Below are 23,734 nucleotides of genomic sequence, written 5' to 3' on the forward strand. Positions count from 1 at the left end.
ATTTGATGACTAGGCAATCTATTATATGTATTTTGTGTGTCTTTGAGCGCATACTTTATTAAGGAATTAACTGTATTTAATGTCATTTCTAAATGGGTGATTTTGCATGCCTGGTGAAATTACTGATAAACTCACTTTCAGCCCACAAGCACACTATATTTTCTGGGTTTATTTGTACAGTATGTGCACGCACACTGATTATGTTAACTTGCCAGTTCGGTAAATGTGATATTTGTTTTTCACTTTATTCTAGGAAATTACAGAAAAATGAAGAGGACAACAACAAACTGAAGTATATGTCAGGCGAGTGGTTTTACGAAGCCAAGTCGCAGAGGCACAGAGACAAAATACACGGAGCAGACATCATCCGAGCGTCAATGAGGAAGAAAAAGCCAGTCACGCTGTGTAAGAGTCGCACTGCCCACACTAAACACTTCACTTCAGCAAATGCAACGCTTCTGTGAGGAAACTGCTGAAGAAGTGACTCACGGGCAAGCTGCCTTTTTCTGTTTAGCTTTCTAAATCTCTCTTTTAGCTCCAAGCCAAGTTTGTTTCCCGAAACCAGCACTCAGCTGCTTGAATCAGCTTTGATATTTCACCCTTCACTGTCATAAATGTTGGTTATGAAAATTAATACACACTAGAAATGCATTATGCAGTCCATTAGGCAGTTCATGCCAATATTTCATCTTGTTTTTATGAATGACACAGAACAGAAGAACAGTGGCGTACCTAATAGAACAGTAGAATAGAACTAGAATACTTAAATAGAACAGAACAGTGAAATATCTAAATAGAAAAGAGCAGTAGCATACCTAAATGGTACATAATAGTGGCAGACATAAATAGAACCAAATATAAATAATTACCTTAATGTAAATGATCTGGTCAATATAGATATGAAAAGAGGTTTGGGACACCATTACAGCATATCCTGTCTCTAAAGGGGTCCTAACCTAGCACTGGAAATCGTATTCAGTACTGCCACAGGAATGTAAACGCCCTGCTGCTTGGTTTTTAAAGCTTGGCAACTTTTAGTGGCCTTGCAAACCGCTGACAAGCTCTGCAACTTTTAAAAGAAAAAAGGAAAATCACATTTTTTCATAGTTATGTAAATAACTTAACTTCACCCAGCAGTACGGAAATCCAGCTTGAGTAACCTTACATTAACTTTGATAGTAGGTTGCTGAAGTGTTCGGTGCTGAAGAGAAACATTTCAGCTGGGTCTGTTCCTCTGTGTTTGTTGGCAATAAAGAATGACCGGCCAGTGATTAAAGTGTTTATAGTGCATGATTCAAATTGCTAAAGGGGTTTTCTTTAAGCCATCCAAGTAATACATGCAAAAAAGTCTTCACTGTAAAAAGATGTGACATGGGTGTAGGTCATAATTAGAAGAAATGTACAACCATTTTTCCACTTTGACTACCTATTTCTCGTAATCGGTGACCTATTTTAAAATTTCCTTGTGATTTTACTGTGTGTATATCAGTGCATACATGTGTAGTCTATGATCAGGAACTGATGCACTGTATATGCGTTTGGAGTTAGTAGATGCGGTTGTTTATGCATCTTCGAGTACGGCTTACGTGAATGTTGCTGGCGTCTCTCTCTGTCCTGACATTGCAGTTGAGCTGAGCCAGAGCAGAGGCGAGAGGCCAGGCTGGTCGAACAGTGTGAACAAGGACCTCTTCATTCCTCCAGAGCTCACAGGCCTGGTAGAAGAGCCGGAAGAGGAGGAGTGTGAAGAGAGGTAACAGCGTCGTTCACTCTGCCTTCAAACTGCTTCAGTTCCCACAGGCACTAGGATCAGGCATGTGCAGATCACTTGGGCTTTCTATAAGGTTCCTCTAAGGTGCAGCTGATTATTTGTCCTGAGATTCTTAAATAAAAGGTAATGAAACCCAGTAACTGCAAATCGATGTTTTTGCTTCGCCTTAAGTGACCCTTTTCAGTTTACAGAATACAACAGTTTGAGCTACCTTATACATAGGTGAAACATCAGCGGTTTAAACCTGGGTGACCAACCCCCAATTATGAGAAAATATACTCAATCACTGTTGGGTTGTGTTGCCTGAAAGGGAAGTCTGACAGAGCTTCTGTGTGATGACAAAAGGAAAAATATTAATAACAGGCTTTTACCACTCTGTCTAGAAACAGTACAGTGATACCCACACTTGAAATGCGGCAAAGCCTTTATTGTGACTGGAGCAAGCTGAGACAAAAAATGACCTTCCACCAGGATAGCCAGTCAGCCAGCCAATTTAGTTCTGTCACCTGGTTAATCAGTTCAATTTAATACCGGCGCTGGTTCTTGTCAACTGGCTCACGGTTGCCTAGCACCAGAGGGAAAAAAGTACATTTTAGAATCTATAGCTTCTTACAGGAGCCTTGAGTAGTTCAGAGCAGTTCTGAAAACAATCTGAAAAAAGAAGAAATACATTTACAGCTGTACTGTACTGTATTATATTAGGTGCTCCCTCCCTTCTCGCCAGCATGCTTTTCATTCTATTCAGGTGTGTGTATTTGAGGTGTGGATGTTCAGTGATCATATACTTAGAACTGTGTGACTCCTGCTAAGTAAATAACAGAATCAGCCATGAGAATGAAGGTAGCACATTGCTAAAGGTGTGGGAGAAGCAGGGAGAGAATTAGTCACACTGTCACCTAAAATGTATATGAATAGATATAGGTACAGTATGAAGGAATCATTTACTGGTGGCACTAGCTAATATTGATAAACTGGGCCACGTTAACAAAGCTTTCACTGAATTGTTTTAGGCATTCTTAAAAAAAAAATGTAGTTCTGTAAGTTAAGACTGGCGGATTCAACCAATGCACCACCCACCCCCTTCCCACTTGCCTTACATACTATCCTATTTTGCCAAAATGATTTTCAATTACTGTAAGTGGTAATGGAGGGTGTTTGGTACACAGTAACAACAGGTATACAAACAATTCCACAGGTTCGCTGCAGAAAAGAGAGTGCCAATTCCGTAGCAGTTTGAATCATCCCTGCTTTTACTGTGAACTTCATTAGCTGGTTAACCAATACTCATAAATCTCATTGTAAAATCTGGAATGGATAAAACTGCCATGCAGAGGGGTCTGAATTCCATCCCTGCTTATAATGTGAATTATAGGCAATGATAGCATCGAGCTTCCAGTACATTGGTGGTGTTTTAGGGAGTGACACCCGTAATCAAGATGCAAGAATGTAAAACATATGACCTTTTAAAAATGAAACTCCACCTTGGCAACTAAACAAATGTCAATATTGTTTTAAGACATGTAGCATATTTAGTTAAGGTAACCTTGCACAGCATCTTCTTTAGAGACACTTTCCATTTTACTGGGAAGACAGGTGATACCACACAACATTCATGACATCATTTTGAGCCTTTACCTGTGTGATTAGCAAAAAAAAAAAAACACCAAACAGGATTCTCAAAGCTCAGAAGCACACAGGCACCACACCCACGTGTCAGCACAATTCTGCCAACAGGCCTGTAAAACAGAGATTAAATAGAGTCAACATACTCAGGCATTTTTTTGACAGATTAGCAGAAAAAAACACCACATATTTAGAAGATATTTGATGGCACAGCTACAGCCACAACAAACCAAAAGGGAAGAAAAAAACATTACAAAATCTGTGTGCAGCTAAATGCAACTAGAATATTATTTACTGTTGAATAACAGCCCCTCTCTGAACCTGCAGGGATTCTGTTCTGAAAGTTCTAAAACTGAATCTTCCAGAAATCAGTTACTGAACTGACTGAAAAAGACCATTGTTGACATCTTTGTATACCAGACTAAGAAGTTTGTGTACAGTAGTATATTTATAGTTCAGTGTTTAATTTATGGATGATTCATCGATAGTTCTTAACACTGAAACCTAGAAACAGAAAATACTTTCCAGGTCTTAAATACACCCCAAACCCAACCAGGCACCCGAGCCAGACCTTAATAACTGCAACAAAAGCATGTTTATATAACCACATATATGAAATCAGCACGAGTGCTGACATGTGGAGCTTTAAAAAACAAAAGGAAAAAGAAAAAAGCTTCTCCCCTTGTTTTATTTTTTACTTGCAAACAAATTGTTCATTAGGAGGAGCTTGAATGTGCATTCTTTATCGGCTTGGGTCCTGGCTGCCCCAGCTCCTATCTCGGTAATCTGCCACATTTTTGTTTAAGATTGGGGAAGGGCGGACATTTCTCATGAAGCCAGAACAAATGAGCATGTTTACTGTGTTAGAATCAGCGAGATGTAAAGGAGTACCATGTGCTTCAAGTGCACTGTAAGCTGCTTCAAAGGTCAGCGATGAGTTGAAACAGAAAAACAAGCACTCACATGCTTTTATTTTCCTTTTAACTGAATATACATTAAAACTGTGAGGCACATAATTGCAGTACTGTCAATTTTTGCATGGATGCTTTGTATTTCTACCAATACGTAGAGTGCAGAGCATTGAAGGTGTACTTGCTAAAATCCTACTTTCGTAATCTTTCATAATATTTTTACAACTCTCCCAATCATCATGCAGATTCAATTATCACTTTTCATTGAAATCGTAGGCTGGTCATAATCTCAGAGTAGGGCCACACCCAGTTTTCTTCATGGCTCAAGGAGCCATGCTTCTGCAGTAGTACGAGTGAATTTCATTGCAGACCTACCTCATACAGCATACAAGCAGTAATAGAGTTACGTACAGATACAGTGTTACAGCAGCCAGGACTTAAAAGCAGCAGCACTCTAGGAACACCTACTGACTCTGAGTGTGCTGCTAAGTGTCAGCACGTCTTTTAATATCTCTAGATTGCTTTACGACAGTTGCTTTTCTCATGCCCCTTATAAAACCTGGTTTGCCATGTTTAATAATATACCCATACCCCGATATGCTTTACAATGCATACCTTTGCTTTACCATGCCTTCACTATGTTTTATTACTCTTTGCTAGGTTTTTACTGTGGGAAACCTTTCTAAGGGCTGTGTTCTCAGAAAGGGTGGGGGAGATAGACATACTTCTAAACATTCCAGTGCTCTATCCTGGAGCTCTTTTGTTGATTTACTCTGAGCAGATGTATTTCATTGTTAGTTAACATTTCGTTAATGGTCAGTTAATATGTAGTGACTTGAAAGAGCAAGGGTTGGGAGATCACTTCAAACTGTTTAGAAAACAGATTACTGACCATTAATAAGAAAACGAACATCTCTACTTTAAAATCTAAAAATCTCAGTAAGCTTGTTGTTCACAGTGACGTTAAAAACTCCAATTAAAATAAAGTGCAAATACATTGAAATAAATGAAAAGCTTTAAGATCTGAATTTGTTTTCCTTCTATTTGTTTTAGCATCATTGCCAGTGAGATCAACGCCACCCAACAAGAAAGACTGAGACAGGCAGCACCGTCCCCAGTAAAGGTTTGGGCCGTTTCAAGCTGTTCTCCCAAAAGGACACACATGTTTAGATTCCGGCAGCTATTGAATAAACTTGGTACAGACATTCCCTCATTATTCAAGAGTTCTTATTTTGACACCTGACAGTTGTAAGTGTCACGTAACATGTACTGCATGGTGCCACTGTGGATCTTCTCTAAACTAAGCAGGGATTCTTTTATTAGGAAAGTAAGAAGGAAATATACATATTGGATATACCATGCTTTTGCTGTATAGCACAATTAGCTGTATTTTTACCTTAAATTGATCAAAGCAGTGTTTACCTAAGCTAAACTGGTAAGAACCACCTCGTGATGCTTGAAGAAGCCCTTACTGCATTGTTGCTAGTCCTGTCTTGATGCTTCAATATAATTGATCTTTGTTTTATTTTTATTTTTTTCTCAGCAAAGACAAAATCCATTCAACGATTCGTCTGTCAGAGCTGATGCCCTCAACGAGGGACGAGACAGCAGATTAACAAACGGAAAAGTGGCATCACATGAGACATCTAATGGGGGTAAATTGATTTACGTCATTCAATAAATCTAATATACCATCAATCTGCGCTTAGATAAAGCAGTCTGCAGTTTCATTTCCCATTCGATGCACCATTATATATTGGAAAACCCTTAATACAGATTGCAGCCCTGTGCACTCATATGCAGTCACTGTGCACTGTTTGCCATTTGTTTTCCCAAGCTCCGCTATTTAAAGATTTAAAACTGCCATTTGCAGTTATTTATACCAATTTACTACACTGTAATTGAAAGTGGGTCCATGTTTTTTTTTTTGTGTGTGTTGGGTTCAGATTTTTGTTTTTTCTAATTTGTGCAAGCCAGAATTGAAAACCCTTAGTTAGCATTTGTATTTTTACCAAACCAATAGACTTTCCACTGAAACTGTCGGCTTTGCTAGAAATAGCAGCTGTGGGGTTAGAAATGTATTCCAGATGACATGACGATGTGCTGTAGTCATCCTGCAGTTACATTTCAATTAGAAAAGCCAGCACCTACAACTCAGAAACAGCCTGCGTATACAAGGGGTAGTTTATGTACGTCTTTATTATCTTATGAAAATGAAACACAAGTACATTTGCACTGCTATTTTGAGATCTTAAATCCCTACATTCACATATAAATTGCGTGGCATTTTACTTTCTCGGTGGTATTTACTGTAGTCTGTGGTAGAGGACTGTAAATTACGTTTGGTATGTTTTTTTTTTAATGCAACGTTTTATTAGGTGGCTTACCTGTGGTTTGCAACAGTATATATTGGTAGTTCTTTCTGTGTGTGTGTGCGTGCGTGCGTGCGTGCGTGCGTGGGTGTGTGTAGGGGACTGGGGTGGGGGCACATAGTCTGACTATGATTTATTGTGACTGAACAGATCTTGATACTGATTTCAATCTTGTCTTATCAGTATGAATACATGCAGTCTGTTTCTGAGAATACATAAAGAGATGTATTTATAGTATTCAGAATTTGGCAATTCTGCATATTCCTAATAATTCACATGGAATATTCTATAAAAATTCACAATGCCATCGCAATACAGGCAGTGACATATGTCATGCACATGTTATCTAGAATGAGAATTCCTGATTTATTGACCTACTTTCGAATTTCTAAAGGTGAAGATTTGCATTTATAAACTACTGCCAATTTCATATTCCAAAACATGCTTGTAAGCTGAAATAAACAATTTAAAGAATATTCTGAGAATATACAGGAATTCAATATGAAGTGTCAACCATATTCTGAATACGTTATTGTTTACCATATTCTCACACGTATCGGGCCATGAGAATTGACGGGCTATTTTCTAGCTAGGGGTGTACAGAAAACTTCCCCTTTAAGACCCATGTTCAGTTACAAAATTCAATCAGTAGTGGCAGTGTGCGCTATGGGAAAATCTCATTCGAAGTAAAGTTAATTTAACATCAGTGTTAAAGGGAAGTGGATCCCTATTTCTAGAAAATATTGGCTGAAATAAAAAAAAAAGCCTTGTCTGTGTATTAGTTCTCTGGCTCCGGTACTTTTCCAGTTACCACCCTTGTGAATTTTCCAGGTGATCCTCCAACATATAAGATTACTGGGAGCTGCTGGTGACAGAAACAAATCAATCCAATTCCTGCACAGCCTATTAAAACACCTCAGCATGTTTGCTAGCAGCAACTGGGGATTTTACAAGGGTTGAACTACCATACCCACCCTTCATTCCAGCCTTAACAACTACCATATTCATCAATCTGCGTTTGCAATGCCTGATCATTCACAATTCAGGTCATTGAAGATGTTGTTATTTTTACTTTATTATTTTAACTGATCCAAACTCTGTATTTTGCACTTGATCTGTATATTCTTTGCATTGTGGTTCAAATTCAGAAGAGAAAACAAAGTTTTCAGAAGAACCTGGAACTTTATGACTTTTTAACAAGTGTGTAACATAAGGTATTTAAGATCCCATTTAGGTTAAAAAAAAAAAAAATTTACGTACAGCTTGGCAATAAAAGTAAGTGTGGTTAGCTGATTCACTGAAAAGCCTGTAAGTAACCTTGCTTTCCTCTATATGTGTCCAATGCAGCATGCTCTATGCTTCTAAACACCATATAACTTGCTTGTTTTAATTTCCTGTGGTTTGCCATGCACATGAATGACTGCATGTTTCAAATAATATTATCATGTTTCATATTAAGCACATTACATGGTAAGCACAGACAAGCATCAGATCTGAAATGCTTTCGCAAATGTCCATACCAAATATACGCAACAGTTCTTCAGTAGAGATGCAGGCAAACAAGTAGCTGTGCCTTAGTCAAAGGCATCATCATAAACCATAGCTATTGCAACTGGTCTTAAGGTGTGATCAGGTCTTCATTCGTTTTTTCTTGGTCTTTGTCCATTAACATGTTCAAATCCCATGTAACAAGACAACAAACTAGGCCTTATGTGTAAAAGTCAATAGTGTGCCATGCATTAGCCTGTAGTGTTTAGTTTGTTATACAATTGCTGTTACTAATAATGCTTAGAGATTATGCTCAAGAAGGCATGTACCACTTTGCAAAGACAGATAAGCTGACATGCATGACCAGCCTGGGCCGTGCGTACAATTCAGATATTCCCCATTTAACCTGAAAATATCTACAAGTTTCTTTGAGGAAATTTATTTAGACGTTGGTTGTAGGAATTGGAGTAAACTCCAACAAACAATCTACTATCTTTGTACAAATAATATCCAGAATTACAAGAATTTAAAGTAACTAGACCAAACAAAATGTTACATCTCAAAAAGGTTTGTCTGGTAATCTAGTTGTAATAAATACATTTTCACAAACACATTTTAATCTTCACAAACAAAGCTTTCAAGACCTTACCATAGTCTTAACACTTAGTCCCTTATAGTCTGTGCTTACAAGATAATGCAATACTCATCTTCCTGCAGTTTCATCTTGCCTGCTGTCCATGGTAACACTCTCTTGGGTGTTACTTTATGCATCCGGTTATATTCTGTTGGTATGTTCATGCCAAAGCAAAGAACCCCATTGTGTACTGTCTTGTGCCTTACATGTCCTGTCATTGTGTTTTATCCATCCACATTGTTCCCCCTGTTTTTGCAGACCAGTTGTCGTCACCCAGGGATACTGAATCCAGTATAGATTTACCAACTACAGAGAATTTCAGGCTGTCCCAAGGAATTGGTGCACAGGCTCCGGTGCCTAAAAAGAGGACCATAGTTTACGAACCACAGGACTCAGAGTTAGGCAATGAAAGCCCCTCACAAAGACAGCAAAATAGGAGCGACCTGAACAGCTCCGCTGGCCTTCCTAAAGGCATCTTGAAGCGCAATTCCAGCTCCAGCTCAGGCTCCAATGACTCTGAAATCAATCGTTTCAACAGTGGTGGCATTCAGGAGCCCCAGAGAAACAGGAGCATTATGTCACCAAGTGTCATCCCAGAAACTGTGGCTGAGAAGACACTCCCGAGTGAGCAGAATGCAGAGGGGTTCTCCCAAAATTCTATTGATAGAAAGCAAGTGAGGTTCTCCCCAGGAGTCAGTCAAAGGGATGCCTCAAGGGCAGACCAGCTAGTGGACGGAAAAGAAATGGGGGAGCATGACTTGCTAGATTCAGAATTTGCTAGAACTGCCAATGCCAAGACGGTTGACGGACCTGAAGGCAACGGGTTGCTCCAAAGCAAAGCTTTTTCAACTTCTCATGCTCCTGAAACCCTCGAAGTTCACCTTTCAACCACTGATAAACCTCAGCAACTTGAAGAGACCGCACTGCCAGCTTCATTCACTGCAAAGGAACAAAGTCCACCCCTCCCGGAAAGCATGTGGCAAGCACAAAGCGGTAATAGGTTCGCAGATAATTATCGAGCGGTGGACACAAGTGAGAATCTGAGAAAGAGAGAAGTGACAGAAATGGCAAGAGTTGAAATAAATCCGCCCCAAATCACTGTTGGTAAGCCAGTTAAAACCAAATTAAGAAGCAAAAGTGGAATTCAATCAATCAATCAATCAATTAATCAGAACTGATCATCCTTTAATTATAGCAATCCTGAATATTGGAAGTTGTATTACATGCTCAAAGGCATACTTCAGTATTATAGAATAGAGTTAAAAAATAAAAGTAGACAGATGTTTTAGCAGGGTAATGTGCTCATCAGTGTAGTCATGTAGCTTTACTTCAGAAGGTATGATTGATTATGTATGATACAGAGGTAGATAGCAGCTTGGACATTACATGTCCTTACAGGTGCAAGTATTAGGACAGGATCTTCAAGACCATGTTCAATCAGTGAGTACAACACATACACCAGTAACAAGTTTCTTTTATGATTTTGGAAAACATTTACATTTTTTTTTTTTGGCTGAATCACTTGGCATAAGATTCTAAAGCTCTAAAAACTTCAAACATCTGCTTTTGTTGATTTCCATAATTCCGTGTACTAATCCAAAAATGACTAACCATTCATACACATATAACATGCATCACATCTATACATGGCAAGTTTACTAATGGTGAGTGGTGGAATGACTCAAGATCCTTTCAGTCTTCTTTGATAAAAGATTTAAAGGATTTTTTTAAATTTTCATTTAGTGGTGATTCTTATAGAAGTGGGATTGAATGTTGTGGTTGTCATTCTTAATGTAGTATTAAAAAAAAGTTGCAAATGAAAAATATAATTTGTCTGTTTTGCAGATCAACATGAATATCATGCTGAATCCCCTCCGGTGTCCAGTCTACAGCCTGTCAGTGCTGTGAAAGGTAAGCCTGTAAACGATCGGGTGCAAATCCATGAGAGACCCAAGCCTCCCAAGCCTGAAACACAAAGTTTGAATCTCACCAGGGAGGCCAGCGAATCCATATCTAAAGTCCTAGAGTGGTTCAGCAGGAGCACTGAAAAACTAAGGTCTTCTGTTGATGAAAGGGAGTATGAACCCAACCTTGCAGAACCAGAGCTTGATCTAGACCCACGTTTTGAAGCCATTTCCTCCGAAAGGAGAGGCGAGGTAAACACTGACTTTTCCCAACATCGTCCTGGCAGTCTACAGTCAAACGCGCTCAACTCTTCCACCGTTCCAAGAACTTTTGAAGGGGATGTTGAGGAAGACTATAAAAGAAGGTCGCCTGTGGTGGAAGAAGATATCATTCCTGAGACAAAGAAACGGGAGGCATCATCACTATTTGACATGGTCCAGTCCATTGTGGACACAAACATGGCAGGTCAACTGAGGGAGGAGCCATCATCCTGTAAAACACTTGAAAGAAATGTGGAGGAACAGTCTTCTTTCCAAGTAAAAACCACGACAGAGGATTACACAAGAAGCACACCAGTAGTAGAAGAACATATTATTCCTGAGGTGAAGAAACGCGATGCACAATCACTGTATAACATGGTCCAGTCCCTGACCAATATAGAGATGGCAGATCAACCATGGGAGATACAATCTTCCGGGGAAACACTTGAAAGAAACATGGAGGACCAGTCTTCTTTGAAAATGAAAGCCAGTAAAGAAGATTACACAAGAAAAACACCAGTGGTAGAAGAACATGTAATTCCTGAGGTAAAGACAAACAATGCATCATCACTATACAACATGATCCAGTCCATGGTTGACATAGAGAGGCCTAATCAACCAACAGAAGAGCCATCAATGGATGAAGGTGTTCAATATGAAGCATTCTCATTTGAAGAATGTGACGTAGAAGAAGAATCTGAACCTGGTGGCACGTATGATAGAGTTAAGGACGCTGAAGAATCTTCTACTCCCTCCCTACAATGGAGAACTTCATTTGCTATACCAGCCTCCAGTGAGGACCAGACTGAAATCGTACATGCATCTAAATTCTACTGTGACAACTCTGATATCGATGATGAAAGTACCATTACTCCAGTCGAGGAAGGCAAGAACTCCATTTCACTAGAAAATAAACCATTGACAGAAGTTGATTGCATAGAGAATAGCACAATCACCCCTAAATCCATTCATTTAGGTGGGGAAGTGTACACAGTGCAGTCCAGTGACGAAGATAAAAGCAAGGATAATTACGATTTAGTGTATTTGTCAAAATATACTGCACATATAAAACAAAGCAGTCCAGTACCCCTTGTACAAAGCGTCTCAAGCAAAGAGGACAGCCAGACTGGCAAAATAAGGAACCTGAAGTCCTTCTGGGAGAAGGAGAAAAGTGAACCCAAAATTATTGTGGTCAAACAGAAGGAAGCCAAGGAAACTGATGAATCTGGAAGCAAACAAATACAGTGTCCAGGAGTCAGCTCAGCTCAGTCAGGTAAAAGATTTACCACCTCGGAGTTAGATCTCAGGATGAAAGACAGTGAACCTGACCATGGTTTTGACAGATACAGGGCATCCTCTGTTTCCAATCAAAAGCCCCTTTTCACAGTTCAGACAATGAAGGATAGAATGCAAGGTGAACATAAGGATCACACTACCAGCCCCTCACAATTCCGGAACCTCAAGGACTTCTGGAGTAAAGGACCTAAAGACCTAGGCAGGCCAACTCTCATAACGATGGCATCCTCTGACACTGACAATACATCTGGTGATCTAAAAAGCAAAAGTCCAGCTAGTCATGGGCCAAAGATTCAAGAAACAGTTGACCTGTTGCGTCAACAGCAGATGTCCCCTACAGAGGAAAAGAAGATATTAAACCCCCGTTTTTACCCCAAAGTTCTGCCCACGGAAGCTGCAGAGATTCGGGTCAAATCCTTTCGAGGGGAACAATGCCAGATTCCCAGAGATCTTTCTGAACCTAAGAAAGAACAGGTGGTGGAATATGGGGAGAAATCAACACATCCTCCCAGCATAGATCATGATGCCCTAGGATCACTTTCAGAGGTTTCTGAGAAAAAGAAAAGTGACGTGGCATCAATGCAGAGTACGGAGCTGTCCTTGGGAGATGAAGGCATGTCCTATAAAGAAGAGCCATGTTCCAGGAGAATCTCTGAGCGAAGTGACGATGCTTATCATCCCAAAGAATGGAAGGAAAGGGCGCAAGATGAAAGCAGTGTTTACCTCCCAGAGGAGCTTGAGCCCAAGCTGAATGTGGTTCCAAGTTTTTTAAGGTCTAGCACACCTGTGAAAAGCGAGGACTGTCCAAGCCAAGCAAGAGCAGGTGTGCTGCAGTCTTTCAAACACAGAGAGAGCGAAGACGATGAAGGCTCATCCCAGGGCACAGCGTCTGACTACGCCAGGTCCTATACCGGTACTGAGCATTTCAGAAGTTCCGCTTGTGAGCGTTACAATTCTTGTTTCTTTTTCAAAGTGGGAAGAATGTGTGTATGTGATTTGATCAAATAATTTTCGGATATGATTTAGGTGGAAGCAGGGTTCAACGGAAATGAAAAGGGGTCTGGAAGCCTGGTCTTGACACCTTATTGATAATATAATATAAATAGTTGGAGACTACTTTTTGTTATATAGTCATTACTCTGCCTGTGTATAAAATAGAACATTTCACTTGCATCTGACTGTAGTTATCCAGCATGTGCATTCACAGATCTTTCATTTCAGCACAATGCAGGGTTTGGACAAAAAATGTAAACACTTTCCCCGAACACTGTCATACTTGCAAGCATTGTTTTGTCTAACCCCTTGCATGTCAGTGTTAAAGAGTAAGTAGCGGGGTTCTGAAAAATATAGCGTTCCACGTCCCCACGTGTTACTGTTTAAATAACGTACCTGTAATTGTTCTTTTCATTGTTAACATCCTGACATAATTTGCTTAATTAGACCTTTTTTAATTGTGTTCAGATCTTAAACAGTTGCAGAGTTCAAGTTGCTTATAATGTTGCAGCTAACTTGAAATCTGCAACTGTTTAAGAGCTGAACACAATTAAAAAGGTCTAATTAAGCAAATTATGAGTTCAATTAAGGGTCTCATTAAGTAATTGCGAGCTCAGTCGGAATGAAAACCAGCAGCAACAGGGGGTCCCCAGGACCAGGATTGGGAAGCCCTGATTTAGAGGACGGATCTCAAACCCCAGTGCACTGGAGTGGACACTTTGAAAAGCTTTGAAACAGACTTTAAAGTTATAAGCGTAAAAAATTGTCAGGATGCTAACAATGCAAAGGAAAATAACAGGTACGTTATTTAAACAGTTGTAGCAACATGTGGGGACGTGTAACACTATATTTTTTGGAACCCCGCTACTTCCTCTTTAGTGATGTGCACTACACAGCCATTATAAAAAAAACTGTGAAAAACAAAAGGTAGCTTTGTTCTTTTCTTATTTCACTTTCTGGATTATGGATAGTACCAAAATATATCATTTCAAAGCCAGCCTTGTGCTGTTAACCCTGCTTCTACATTTCAAATGCATATTAGAAATAATCTAATGAATATAAGATCTATCGAAAAACCCTTTGAGACTCTTAGATTTGCTGATAACAAGTCAATGTATTGACACAGAAGTGTCTCTACGGGTGTGACATTATTATTATTATTATTATGAAAACTGAATCATATTTATCAGTACATGATTCACTGATGCAGGTTTTTGTATTGGTTGTAATGCAATTATTGATTACAATCTACACTATTAACTTGTGATTCTAATGAGTGATTTCCACTGTTTTTTATTATTATGTTTAATAATACTTCTGGTCTCTGGCCAGAGTGAGTCTTGAAGGGTTTTGTTCACTGGGCATCTTCTAATGAAGAGCCGATCACTTGATTCTGCTCTTTTGCCACAAGAGCATAATTTGGGTGCTTTGATGGTCTTGTTTTTCTAAATCAATGCAGGGTTTTGGGCACTCTCCTTGAGTTAAAAAAAAAATCCTTTGCCAGGCCATAAACCAACACATATTTTGTACAGATATGGCCAAACGTTTTGCATCACTCTATGGAATTAACTTATTTTGCTTCATGAAGTGGAATGAACTCTGCTAAATAACATTACGTTAACATATTGAATTAAGTACCGCTTTGAAGTTTTCCATGTACTTAATGAAAAATGTGACATTCTGAAATCTAACATGAAATATTTTACTACTATTATGGCTTCCGGTAGACTTTTGTAATATCATTTTGTAGTTTCTTTGATTACACGATAAAATACCTAACAGTTTTTTTTTTTTTTAATTATGTCTCCATCCTAAAATTCTAGGTGATGCAAAACCTGTGGCCATAGCTGTACTACTAAGTTAATTTTGTAGTGATTCAAAGTTAATAAAAAATGCTTGTTTGATATATATCTGATTATATTCAGGACAAACAAAAACTTATTTAGAAACATCTCCTATTTCATAAAGTTAAAATCTACAGGTATAGTCCGTGTAATATTACTTTTAATTTAAAAGATCCTCCTATTGCTTATGCAAGGAAATGGCACGGGCAAGGTGTGTATCTTTGATTGGTGGTGGTAAAAGTTTCTTCAGCCAGATTTAATCATAGGAATCTGTTTTACTGATCTGAACAGTGTTGGTAATTAATACCCCTTGGCCTCAACGGTAGAAGACAAAATAATTACATTTGTGGTACAACAAAAAAACTTTTGAAAAACTGTCTTTCAGTTTTCTTTAGTTTTTATTAAAATACTTTTAGCAGGGGGGTCATTCCACGGATTTTAAAATGACCCAGAAGCTTAAGTTCTTATTCTGTTTGATAACAACAGGGGGTAATAAGTACCACAGCTGTTTAGATCAATACAACTTGGAAGTAATAGTTTGCTCTGGAAATTATAGGCTTTCTTCTGACGTGACGTATTGGAGTATAAGATTAGAGTGCGTCAGCACCTGCGCTTTTCCTTTAGTGCATTAGTTACTCAAACTCTCTCTAAAGTCTTTCAATGCAAGCCTTACATGTTTGCAGAGTTCATGTTCTTTAATTTGTGGCAGGTTTTGATGAAGAGAATAACCCTGTTATGATGGCCCTGAGAAGAATTTCCCCAAAGCCCATGTCTTCTTCCAAAAGTCTAGAGGACATTACGTCAGCCTCGTCAAGTGAGCATACGTCCTTGCCATTGCCTTAGCATATAGGCTGAGCAAACCACAGTCACTTTTAATCCACAAAGTATTTTTTAAATACCAATTAACACTCACCCCTTAAAAAAACAGGTAATAGTTGTCTGATTGGGTTTAGTTTCTGCAGAGCGTCATCTGGTGGCTAAATGTTTCTCCTAATGGTAAAGTCACATTGGATTCGGCACCTTTCAGCTTATCACATTCAGTTTGCCAGCATGGCTGCATGTGTAGTTCACATTTCTTTATTTGAAGCTGCCAGGAGAATGAACAGGTATATATTCCTTACCCACTGCAGAGCTTACCTGTTCTGTTTTGTCCCCTAATCCATGACGTGTGCAAGTGTTTTGCCTCACTGTTCTATTGATGTGGGGAAGAAATTTACAGCTGCACCACAGTTTCCCAAAAGAATGGATGAATCAGAAAGAAAAATCTGTTTAGCCCTGCAAAGAAAGTTAAATGAGCAAATGTCCTTTGAATAACTGTTGTCTTTTCCTCCTTAACAGACGAAAGAAGTCTAAATAATGCCAGAGGAGAATTAGTACTTAGTGCAGAAGATGGTAAATATTTCATTTTGTCACGTTCCTGTACTTAATATATGCGAGGGTTTCATTATTTTTGACTATTTGACCAATACCTGCTTTATCTTGTACTTTCTGTATTCTAGCAATTGTTGAGTTTTCTTTATCATCACGTTTTCTTTAATGAGTCGTTTACACTTCTAAACAGATCAGCATTCCAAGGTTCAACAAATCCCAAAAGAAATCGTGTCAGGATGTGAGTACGACACAGCCATCCTCTGTATACAACAACCAAGACTAATATAATTAACCAAACTCTGCTAACGCTTGGTTATGTGCCAGTTTAAACTAATGCCAGCACTTCAAGCCTACATGTAGCCATTCACACAACGCTTACTCACTTCATATGCTTTAACAGACGGAGTTCTGGTGTTCGCTGTCTCCACCTGCCTGAGTAAAATGCACTAAAAGCATGAATGTTACGTTGCTGAGACAAGCATGTATTTAGTATAGCAGTAGCTTCAGCATTGTGGGGTGCATAAAGATGAATGTAGTGCCTGCACTGTTAGACAGCCAGTGAGTTATTGGTATAGCATAAATAAGGTGCTGAGCTGACATTATACTGAGTTTGATATGAAAAATAGCTTTCTAAGAAAAGCAGCATATCCAGCGACACAAGTGTGGAATGTGAAACAATAAAGCAAGGCAGCTTACAGTAACCTAGAATAGAGTGTTAGCAGCAAAATAGCTAACCGTGTTTTTGGTCCCTGAGTTGTGTAAACACTGACAATGAATTTCAAAGAGAGGATCACGGATCTATCTTTTAGATCATTTTGTGACTAACAGTACCAGTATGTACTGTTTTCAGACTTTGGAGGGTGATGAAGTATTTTCGGTTGAACATGCTCAGTCATGCAATGAACAAACTTTAGCCATGATTCTAAATGCGCAAGCGTTGTTGCACAGCAAGTGCTGAAAGGTCTGAAGTTGAATAACTTTTTTGTATTCAACACTATAGAGTTTGTCTTTTTTATTTTTTAATGGATCTCATTTTGGAATCTAGCCTTCATTCGTTGAATTCCAACAACATAATGACCTGGCGAATCACACGGTTTCAAATTACACTGCATTGCTTGAAATAAGACTTAAAATGACCACGTTTTGCTGTTTAATTTAGAATTTTATATACATCTAGAAAACCACTTGCTCAGTAATGATGCAACCAGGTTTAGGACCTCTTTTGCACAAGTTATTGAGAGTATTAGAATCTAGGGACATAAGCTACCTGCCTACCTGTCTGTGTGCGTACATGTGCTCATACATTGTTGTATGAACATACAGTGGTTATAGGTCATGGTGATCTATGTTTTCATGATACTAGTTACAGGATGTATGTTACTAACTCTAGTTTTGCATAACTGTCCTTAATCTACTACTATATATTTTTCAGTTTGAAGTGGAATTACTTTTGTTTGTTTTTTTAGCTCTGCTGATCATCTGACTAATATTGTTTGAAGGATTCATCAAATCATCATGAATTTGTATGTAACCCTATCCCCCTTTAAAACTGCTGCACCAGGAGTAGGCGCTCCCTGATTATTAGTTCAGACTTCTAATACAGTGATTAACCCACGGTGCTGCAGCTGTTTATAGCAGCTGACACAGACACATGCTTGATAAAGCAGAGAAGCGAATGGCTGTTTTCAAACCCCTTGCAGTAATGTCTCCGAAGGTTTCTGGAGTATGCATGCATAATTAATAGGGAATGCGTTAAAGTGTGCTGTGCTGTGGTTTAGTTTCCACAGTGCCTTCCCACCCAGTCTCGCTCTCTTTGGATTCAAAGAAGATGAAGGAAATGAGCATGTCGGTGCCTGCATTCCTGCAGCAAGAGGTAACATTGACATGATTTATTGTACTGGTTGCATGGCATTTTATTATTGAACTTTAGAAGTGGTATGTATGGTATGTGTTGTATATCGAGTCTTGTTTTATGAACAAAACAAAAAAACAGCCCCTGAAACATTCTTTAGAAGTCAATTAGAACAGAGTAATCAATTCATGACACAGAACTCATAAATCATACATTTTCAGTTAAATGACAAATCATCTGCGGAGGCTGGGTGAGAAAATGTCACAGGTTAAAGGATTGATAACTGAGAGTGTGCAACTTAATTATGAAGAGATGAATGCTGGCTCTGGCTCAAAACAATTACCTTTCTATTTTTTTTTTTCTCTAATCCTGAGACACCTTTCATAGAAGTATGTAATCATGAATCATCTTTTACCACCTTAACCTGATATCTTGGACATTGTAATTCATTTTTCTCCTGATATGATATTAATATATTAAGTGGCACATCTAACCTGTCGTGCAGTTCTCCATTAGCTGAGCAATGGCTGAACCCCTGTCTCTTACACAGCTGTTCTTATTGTTTGTATGCTGTCTTGTAGAGCGATGGGACTGACTCAACCTCAGAAAGCAGTTTCCACATTGGCAGACACAAGAAGACCGCCAGCTCTCTAACCAATCTTAGCAACTCCTCTGGCATGGCATCAATGTCCTCTGTATGTTGACCAAACAACCCAAAGCTCCTTCTAACAACACCCAGGCATAGCTTTTTAATTGTGTCTAACCTTGCTTTTGTTTTATTAATGTAGACCATGAACAGACAGTGTTGATGTTTTATTCTAATCCGAATTATACTTTTATATATTTGGCTAGACTGATACTGACCAGTAATTTGCCTCTTTTAGCATGGTTAGCAGGAAGCTTCATCCTGCCTTTGCTTGTTTATTTCTCCTTGCTCTGCTCTTGTCTGAACATGTCAAGTAACGGACCAGTGTATGTACAGTATATGTAACTGTCATTCGGTTAAACCTTCCGTTTGACCAAATGACTATATACTAGATACAAAATATCGATCTGGTCTGAGCCCTGACATTTTCGTAGCTTGTTTAAGTGCCTGGCTTGACAAAGTGACGGTAACTTCTGTACTTTTACGCAACTTTCGCACAATTTTCTTTTTGTGAATTAGAAATATACTGTACAAAAAACTCACAATGTTATCTGAAGAGACTCTACCTGCATTAACATTATTTATTTATGCCGGGGACGGGAATTAGAAGCATTGTATTTTGCAGATCTGGGTCTGCTTCTTGCATTGAGTAGAAACATGATAATAATCAACCTGCATATTTCGTTAGATCCTAATCTGCAGAGCTGTTTGTGTCTAATAAATACGTTTCTAATACAACAGTATGTGCAGAATGTAATGTTTTTTTTTAATTGTAAGATCCACACACTGCAGTTGAGGTTGTGGTATGTTTTTTAATTTGGGTTCAGTATCTTTCTTTGCGGCTGTTCTGTAAAAAGGATACAATAAGACTTGTCTATTGAGAGTCACCCCATTAGAAAGTAAATCGCTCCAAAGGTCAGTTAAATGTTTGCTGTTTACTGTCACCCTTACATCTTTATAAAATTGCAGTTGTTTTAAGCTTAGCTGGTTGGACTTTTCACCTCAGCTGCTCTCTGTTCATTATGTATTCTGTACGAACATTGTAAAGCATGAAGGGGCCAGTAAAATAAAGGGGCACTGGAGTTATTTAGTCATTGCTGTTGGTATGTGTGCTGTTATGAGATCCCACATCCATAGGTAAACGTATTCTCATAAACCACTCCATGCATATTGTACAGCTCTTTTATGTGTTATTCTTTTCCCGATTTTCCCTAAAATGCAAAAGGTCAGCAGTAGCGTCATGAGTATCTACAGTGGAGATTTCGGGAACGTGGACGTCAAAGGGAACATTCAGTTCACCATCGATTACGTGAGCCAGTTGAAGGAGTTCCATATCTTTGTGGTCCAGTGCAAAGACCTGGCAGAGGCAGATGTAAAGAAACACCACTCTCACCCGTAAGCGCTGGCCTCTCCTATTCTACGTGTTCCAATACATCAGCAACAACAGCGCTTAAACGCAACGCTTTGAAATATATATATATATATATTTTTTTTTGAATTTTCCAGGTACGTTAAAAGTTACCTGCTCCCCGACAAAGCTAAAATGGGCAAAAGGAAGACAGCGGTGAAAAAGAAGACTTTGAACCCAACCTACAATGAGATACTGAGGGTGAGTCGGGGGGAGTTCAGGGGAAGGGGGTGCATTGAGGAAAAAAAGACTGATTTCTTCAAGTCTTTGTAAAAGTTTATCTTGGCGTAGAATAGTATTATCAATTTAGAATTGTTTTATCAATGCATAGCAAAAGGACATTATCCCTAGCCATGTGTGGGCACGGTAGTTGCTGGGAAACTTGTTAAAGCGAGTTAAGACATTAACATAAAAAACACCATACTGTGAGTTACACATTTTTGAAAACATTGAGGTCCTTACTGATTACATACAAACTCCTCTGGCTCTTCTAATAAGAATTATTTATTTCCAGTGGGGTGGCTAACATTGTACTTACTTTGGTTACCCCCCTGCAGTACAAAATTGACAAGGAGACCCTCATGACCCAAACACTCAACTTGTCCGTTTGGCACAATGACACTTTTGGACGCAACAGCTTCCTGGGTGAGGTGGACGTGGACTTGTCGACATGGGACTGGGACAACAAGCAGATGAACTGGTTCCCTCTTAAACCAAGGGTATGATTCAGAGTGCAGGCTTCTGTCACAATGACAATGAACAGGCCTAACAATGTCCTAAAATAACTATTATTATTATTATTATTATTATTATTATTATTATTATTATTATTATTTATTATTATTTGTTTATTTAGCAGACGCCTTTATACAAGGCGACTTACAGAGACTAGGGTGTGTGAACTATGCATTAGCTGCAGAGTCACTTACAATTACGTCTCGCCCGAAAGACTGAGCACAAGGAGGTTAAGTGACTTGCTCAGGGATTTGAACCGGAGACCTCCTGGTTACAAGCCCCTTTCTTTAACCACTGGACCACACAGTCTCCTACATTAGTTAAGATACATCTGATATTTCACAGCCAAAAAAAAATCCACAATGCTTGAATGGGCAACTTTGAGTAGTTAAAGTCCATTTGTCAAGCGACTATCAAGAGGTCAAGTCAAATCAACACGATCCCCCAGCGATCTCAAATAAAGTCACGCACAGATTAGAAGAGAACGTTTTCGGTATTTTATTAGGTAACAGTTATAGCAACTGAGCTGTTACAAATATTCATGTTTTTGAAATAATTCTATGATCAAAGTTTGATCCTGTGTTCATTTGAATTATTCATGTTTCCCGATACAGGCTCCCTCAGGCAGCCAAAACCTGGAGCACAGAGGGGAGATGAGAATAGCCCTCCGCTTCGTCCCGCAGGTCTCCCAAAGTGAGCAACTTCAGTGAAATGAAAAGCAACGGCGTTACAGCAACATATCGCAAGAAAAAATACAAATCCTGCATATTTTTAAAACATAATAGTCATAATAAAACATAATATAAGTTTGTAACAAAACAGCTTTTTGTGTTTTAGCTTCACTCTTTAGAAGCAACAACAGCACCACAGAATGTACAGAGCGGCCCAGTGTAGTACAACTGTATTTGAAAATGTGCTCTACAGAACAACCTTTTGAATCTGTTCAGCTGAATCTTAAATAGCCCATAACTTAATTTAACATTGTTGGTAGGTTTACAGACCTCACTTACATTACCTGTGAAACCTGGCCTATGGACTTTGAATATACATTTTCACATATTTACTATGATTTATTTTAACACTGGTGTCTTGTTGTCCAGGTAAAAAGAAGCCCAACACAGGGGAGGTACACATCTGGGTGAAGGACTGCAAGGGCTTGCCAGCGCTGAGGGCAAGTGGCCTTGACCCCTTCGTAAAATGGTAAACTGGACTTCACTCATATATTGAATAGAGAGTGGCAGTGTGCTGTGGCCCTTATTTTTGCCAGGACTGCCACTGTAGAAATGATGTATCTCTGTTCCCCTTCCTCATTGTGCCACAGGAGTCTGTTTTGATGAGTTAAATGCAGTTCTGTGTGTTTGAAATTTGTCTTGGTGGATGTTAAAGGAACCAAGACAGTCTAGAACAGTTTCAAGAACATTTAAATGGAGTATATAAATACCAAAGATTACCCATTAGATGAATGATTTAGCCATACAAGCGTTTATTTTGAACACCTAGGGGTGGATACATATTGTTTTAACTGATATGAACAGGAATAAGGGAGTGGCCACAATGTTTAATCAATGAGACATGCCCTACATTACTGTAAGAAGGCAGTTGTATTATATACACTGAAACACAAAATGTTAAAATGTAAGTCCTCTGAGGTCTTAAAAGCTTGTCATGTCATTATTTTTTAGTTAGTCCAATATCACCTTTCCATCTCTTTGTGTATAATGTAATTAACTCATGAATCTACTTTTTGTATAAAACATTCATTTTCAAAAACAAAAAACACAAAAAAACAAAAAAATACCTAAAGTTAAGACTTGCGAATAAGATCAAAGCGGCTGATATCTTGAGCTTTACATCTCTCTCTCTCTCTCTCTCTCTCTCTCTCTCTCTCTCTCTCTCTCTCTCTCTCTCTTGCTCCAGTTCGGTGCTTCCAGACACCAGCAGGAAGAGCCGTCAGAAGACAAGGATTTTGAAGAAGACGTCGAATCCCCTGTTCAACCATACCATGGTGTATGATGGGTTCCGGCCTGAGGACCTCAAAGAGGCCTGTGTTGAGTTGACAGTGTGGGACCACGACAGGCTGGTCAACCATTTCCTGGGAGGACTGAGGCTTGGCCTTGGAACAGGTATGGGATTTGTATTGCACTGTTGGGCTTCATATCTGTATGCGATTGTTATAATAAAGCGTGTAATCATTTGCAAGCACACATTGGCTTTATGTGCTGTGTTAGGCAAACACCTTTCTAGTCCAGCCTTCTTCCTGTGTGGGTTTAAAAATGGTAATGTTTTGGCAAAACAGAGTGCACAGCTCTGGCCAAAAGTTTTGCATCACCCTGTAGAATTAACTTAATTTTGCTTCATAAAGTCAAATGAAACCTGCTGAATAATGTTACCTTAACATATTGAATTACATACCGCTTTGTAGTTTTCCATATACTTAATGAAAAACTGACAACAATTTAAAAATGTGACATTTTGAAATCTAACATGAAATACTGCGCTACTGTTATGGCTTCTGCAATATCATTATATATATTTTTTTATTACATTATGTTAAATAAAAAATATATATTATGTTCAAACATGAACATGTAACACTTAACGTGGGTGCAAGTCTTGAATAAAAGGGCA

At 38.8% G+C, this 23,734-nt stretch overlaps 1 protein-coding gene across 9 annotated transcripts in view; it reads left to right on the forward strand.

Moving 5' to 3' along the window:
- The window catches only part of LOC117406892 (synaptotagmin-like protein 2), a 43,383-nt gene that overhangs the window by 15,887 nt on the left and 3,762 nt on the right, over positions 1 to 23,734 (forward strand). Inside the window, exons 3-19 of one of the 9 annotated variants that reach the window (XM_059030915.1) lie at positions 254 to 405; positions 1,627 to 1,750; positions 5,356 to 5,425; positions 5,846 to 5,957; positions 9,055 to 9,900; positions 10,642 to 13,197; positions 15,804 to 15,908; positions 16,433 to 16,486; positions 16,656 to 16,703; positions 18,244 to 18,338; positions 18,899 to 19,012; positions 20,189 to 20,358; positions 20,470 to 20,572; positions 20,929 to 21,090; positions 21,721 to 21,799; positions 22,207 to 22,306; positions 23,024 to 23,229. In XM_059030915.1, the coding sequence (XP_058886898.1) occupies positions 254 to 405; positions 1,627 to 1,750; positions 5,356 to 5,425; positions 5,846 to 5,957; positions 9,055 to 9,900; positions 10,642 to 13,197; positions 15,804 to 15,908; positions 16,433 to 16,486; positions 16,656 to 16,703; positions 18,244 to 18,338; positions 18,899 to 19,012; positions 20,189 to 20,358; positions 20,470 to 20,572; positions 20,929 to 21,090; positions 21,721 to 21,799; positions 22,207 to 22,306; positions 23,024 to 23,229 (5,096 nt within the window). The remainder of the gene's footprint in view (positions 1 to 253; positions 406 to 1,626; positions 1,751 to 5,355; positions 5,426 to 5,845; positions 5,958 to 9,054; positions 9,901 to 10,641; positions 13,198 to 15,803; positions 15,909 to 16,432; positions 16,487 to 16,655; positions 16,704 to 18,243; positions 18,339 to 18,898; positions 19,013 to 20,188; positions 20,359 to 20,469; positions 20,573 to 20,928; positions 21,091 to 21,720; positions 21,800 to 22,206; positions 22,307 to 23,023; positions 23,230 to 23,734) is intronic. The other 8 variants (XM_059030916.1, XM_059030918.1, XM_059030923.1 and 5 more) reach the window with 8 other exon arrangements.

Source organism: Acipenser ruthenus, chromosome 9 (genome assembly GCF_902713425.1).
Source record: "Acipenser ruthenus chromosome 9, fAciRut3.2 maternal haplotype, whole genome shotgun sequence".
Lineage (NCBI taxonomy): Eukaryota > Metazoa > Chordata > Actinopteri > Acipenseriformes > Acipenseridae > Acipenser > Acipenser ruthenus.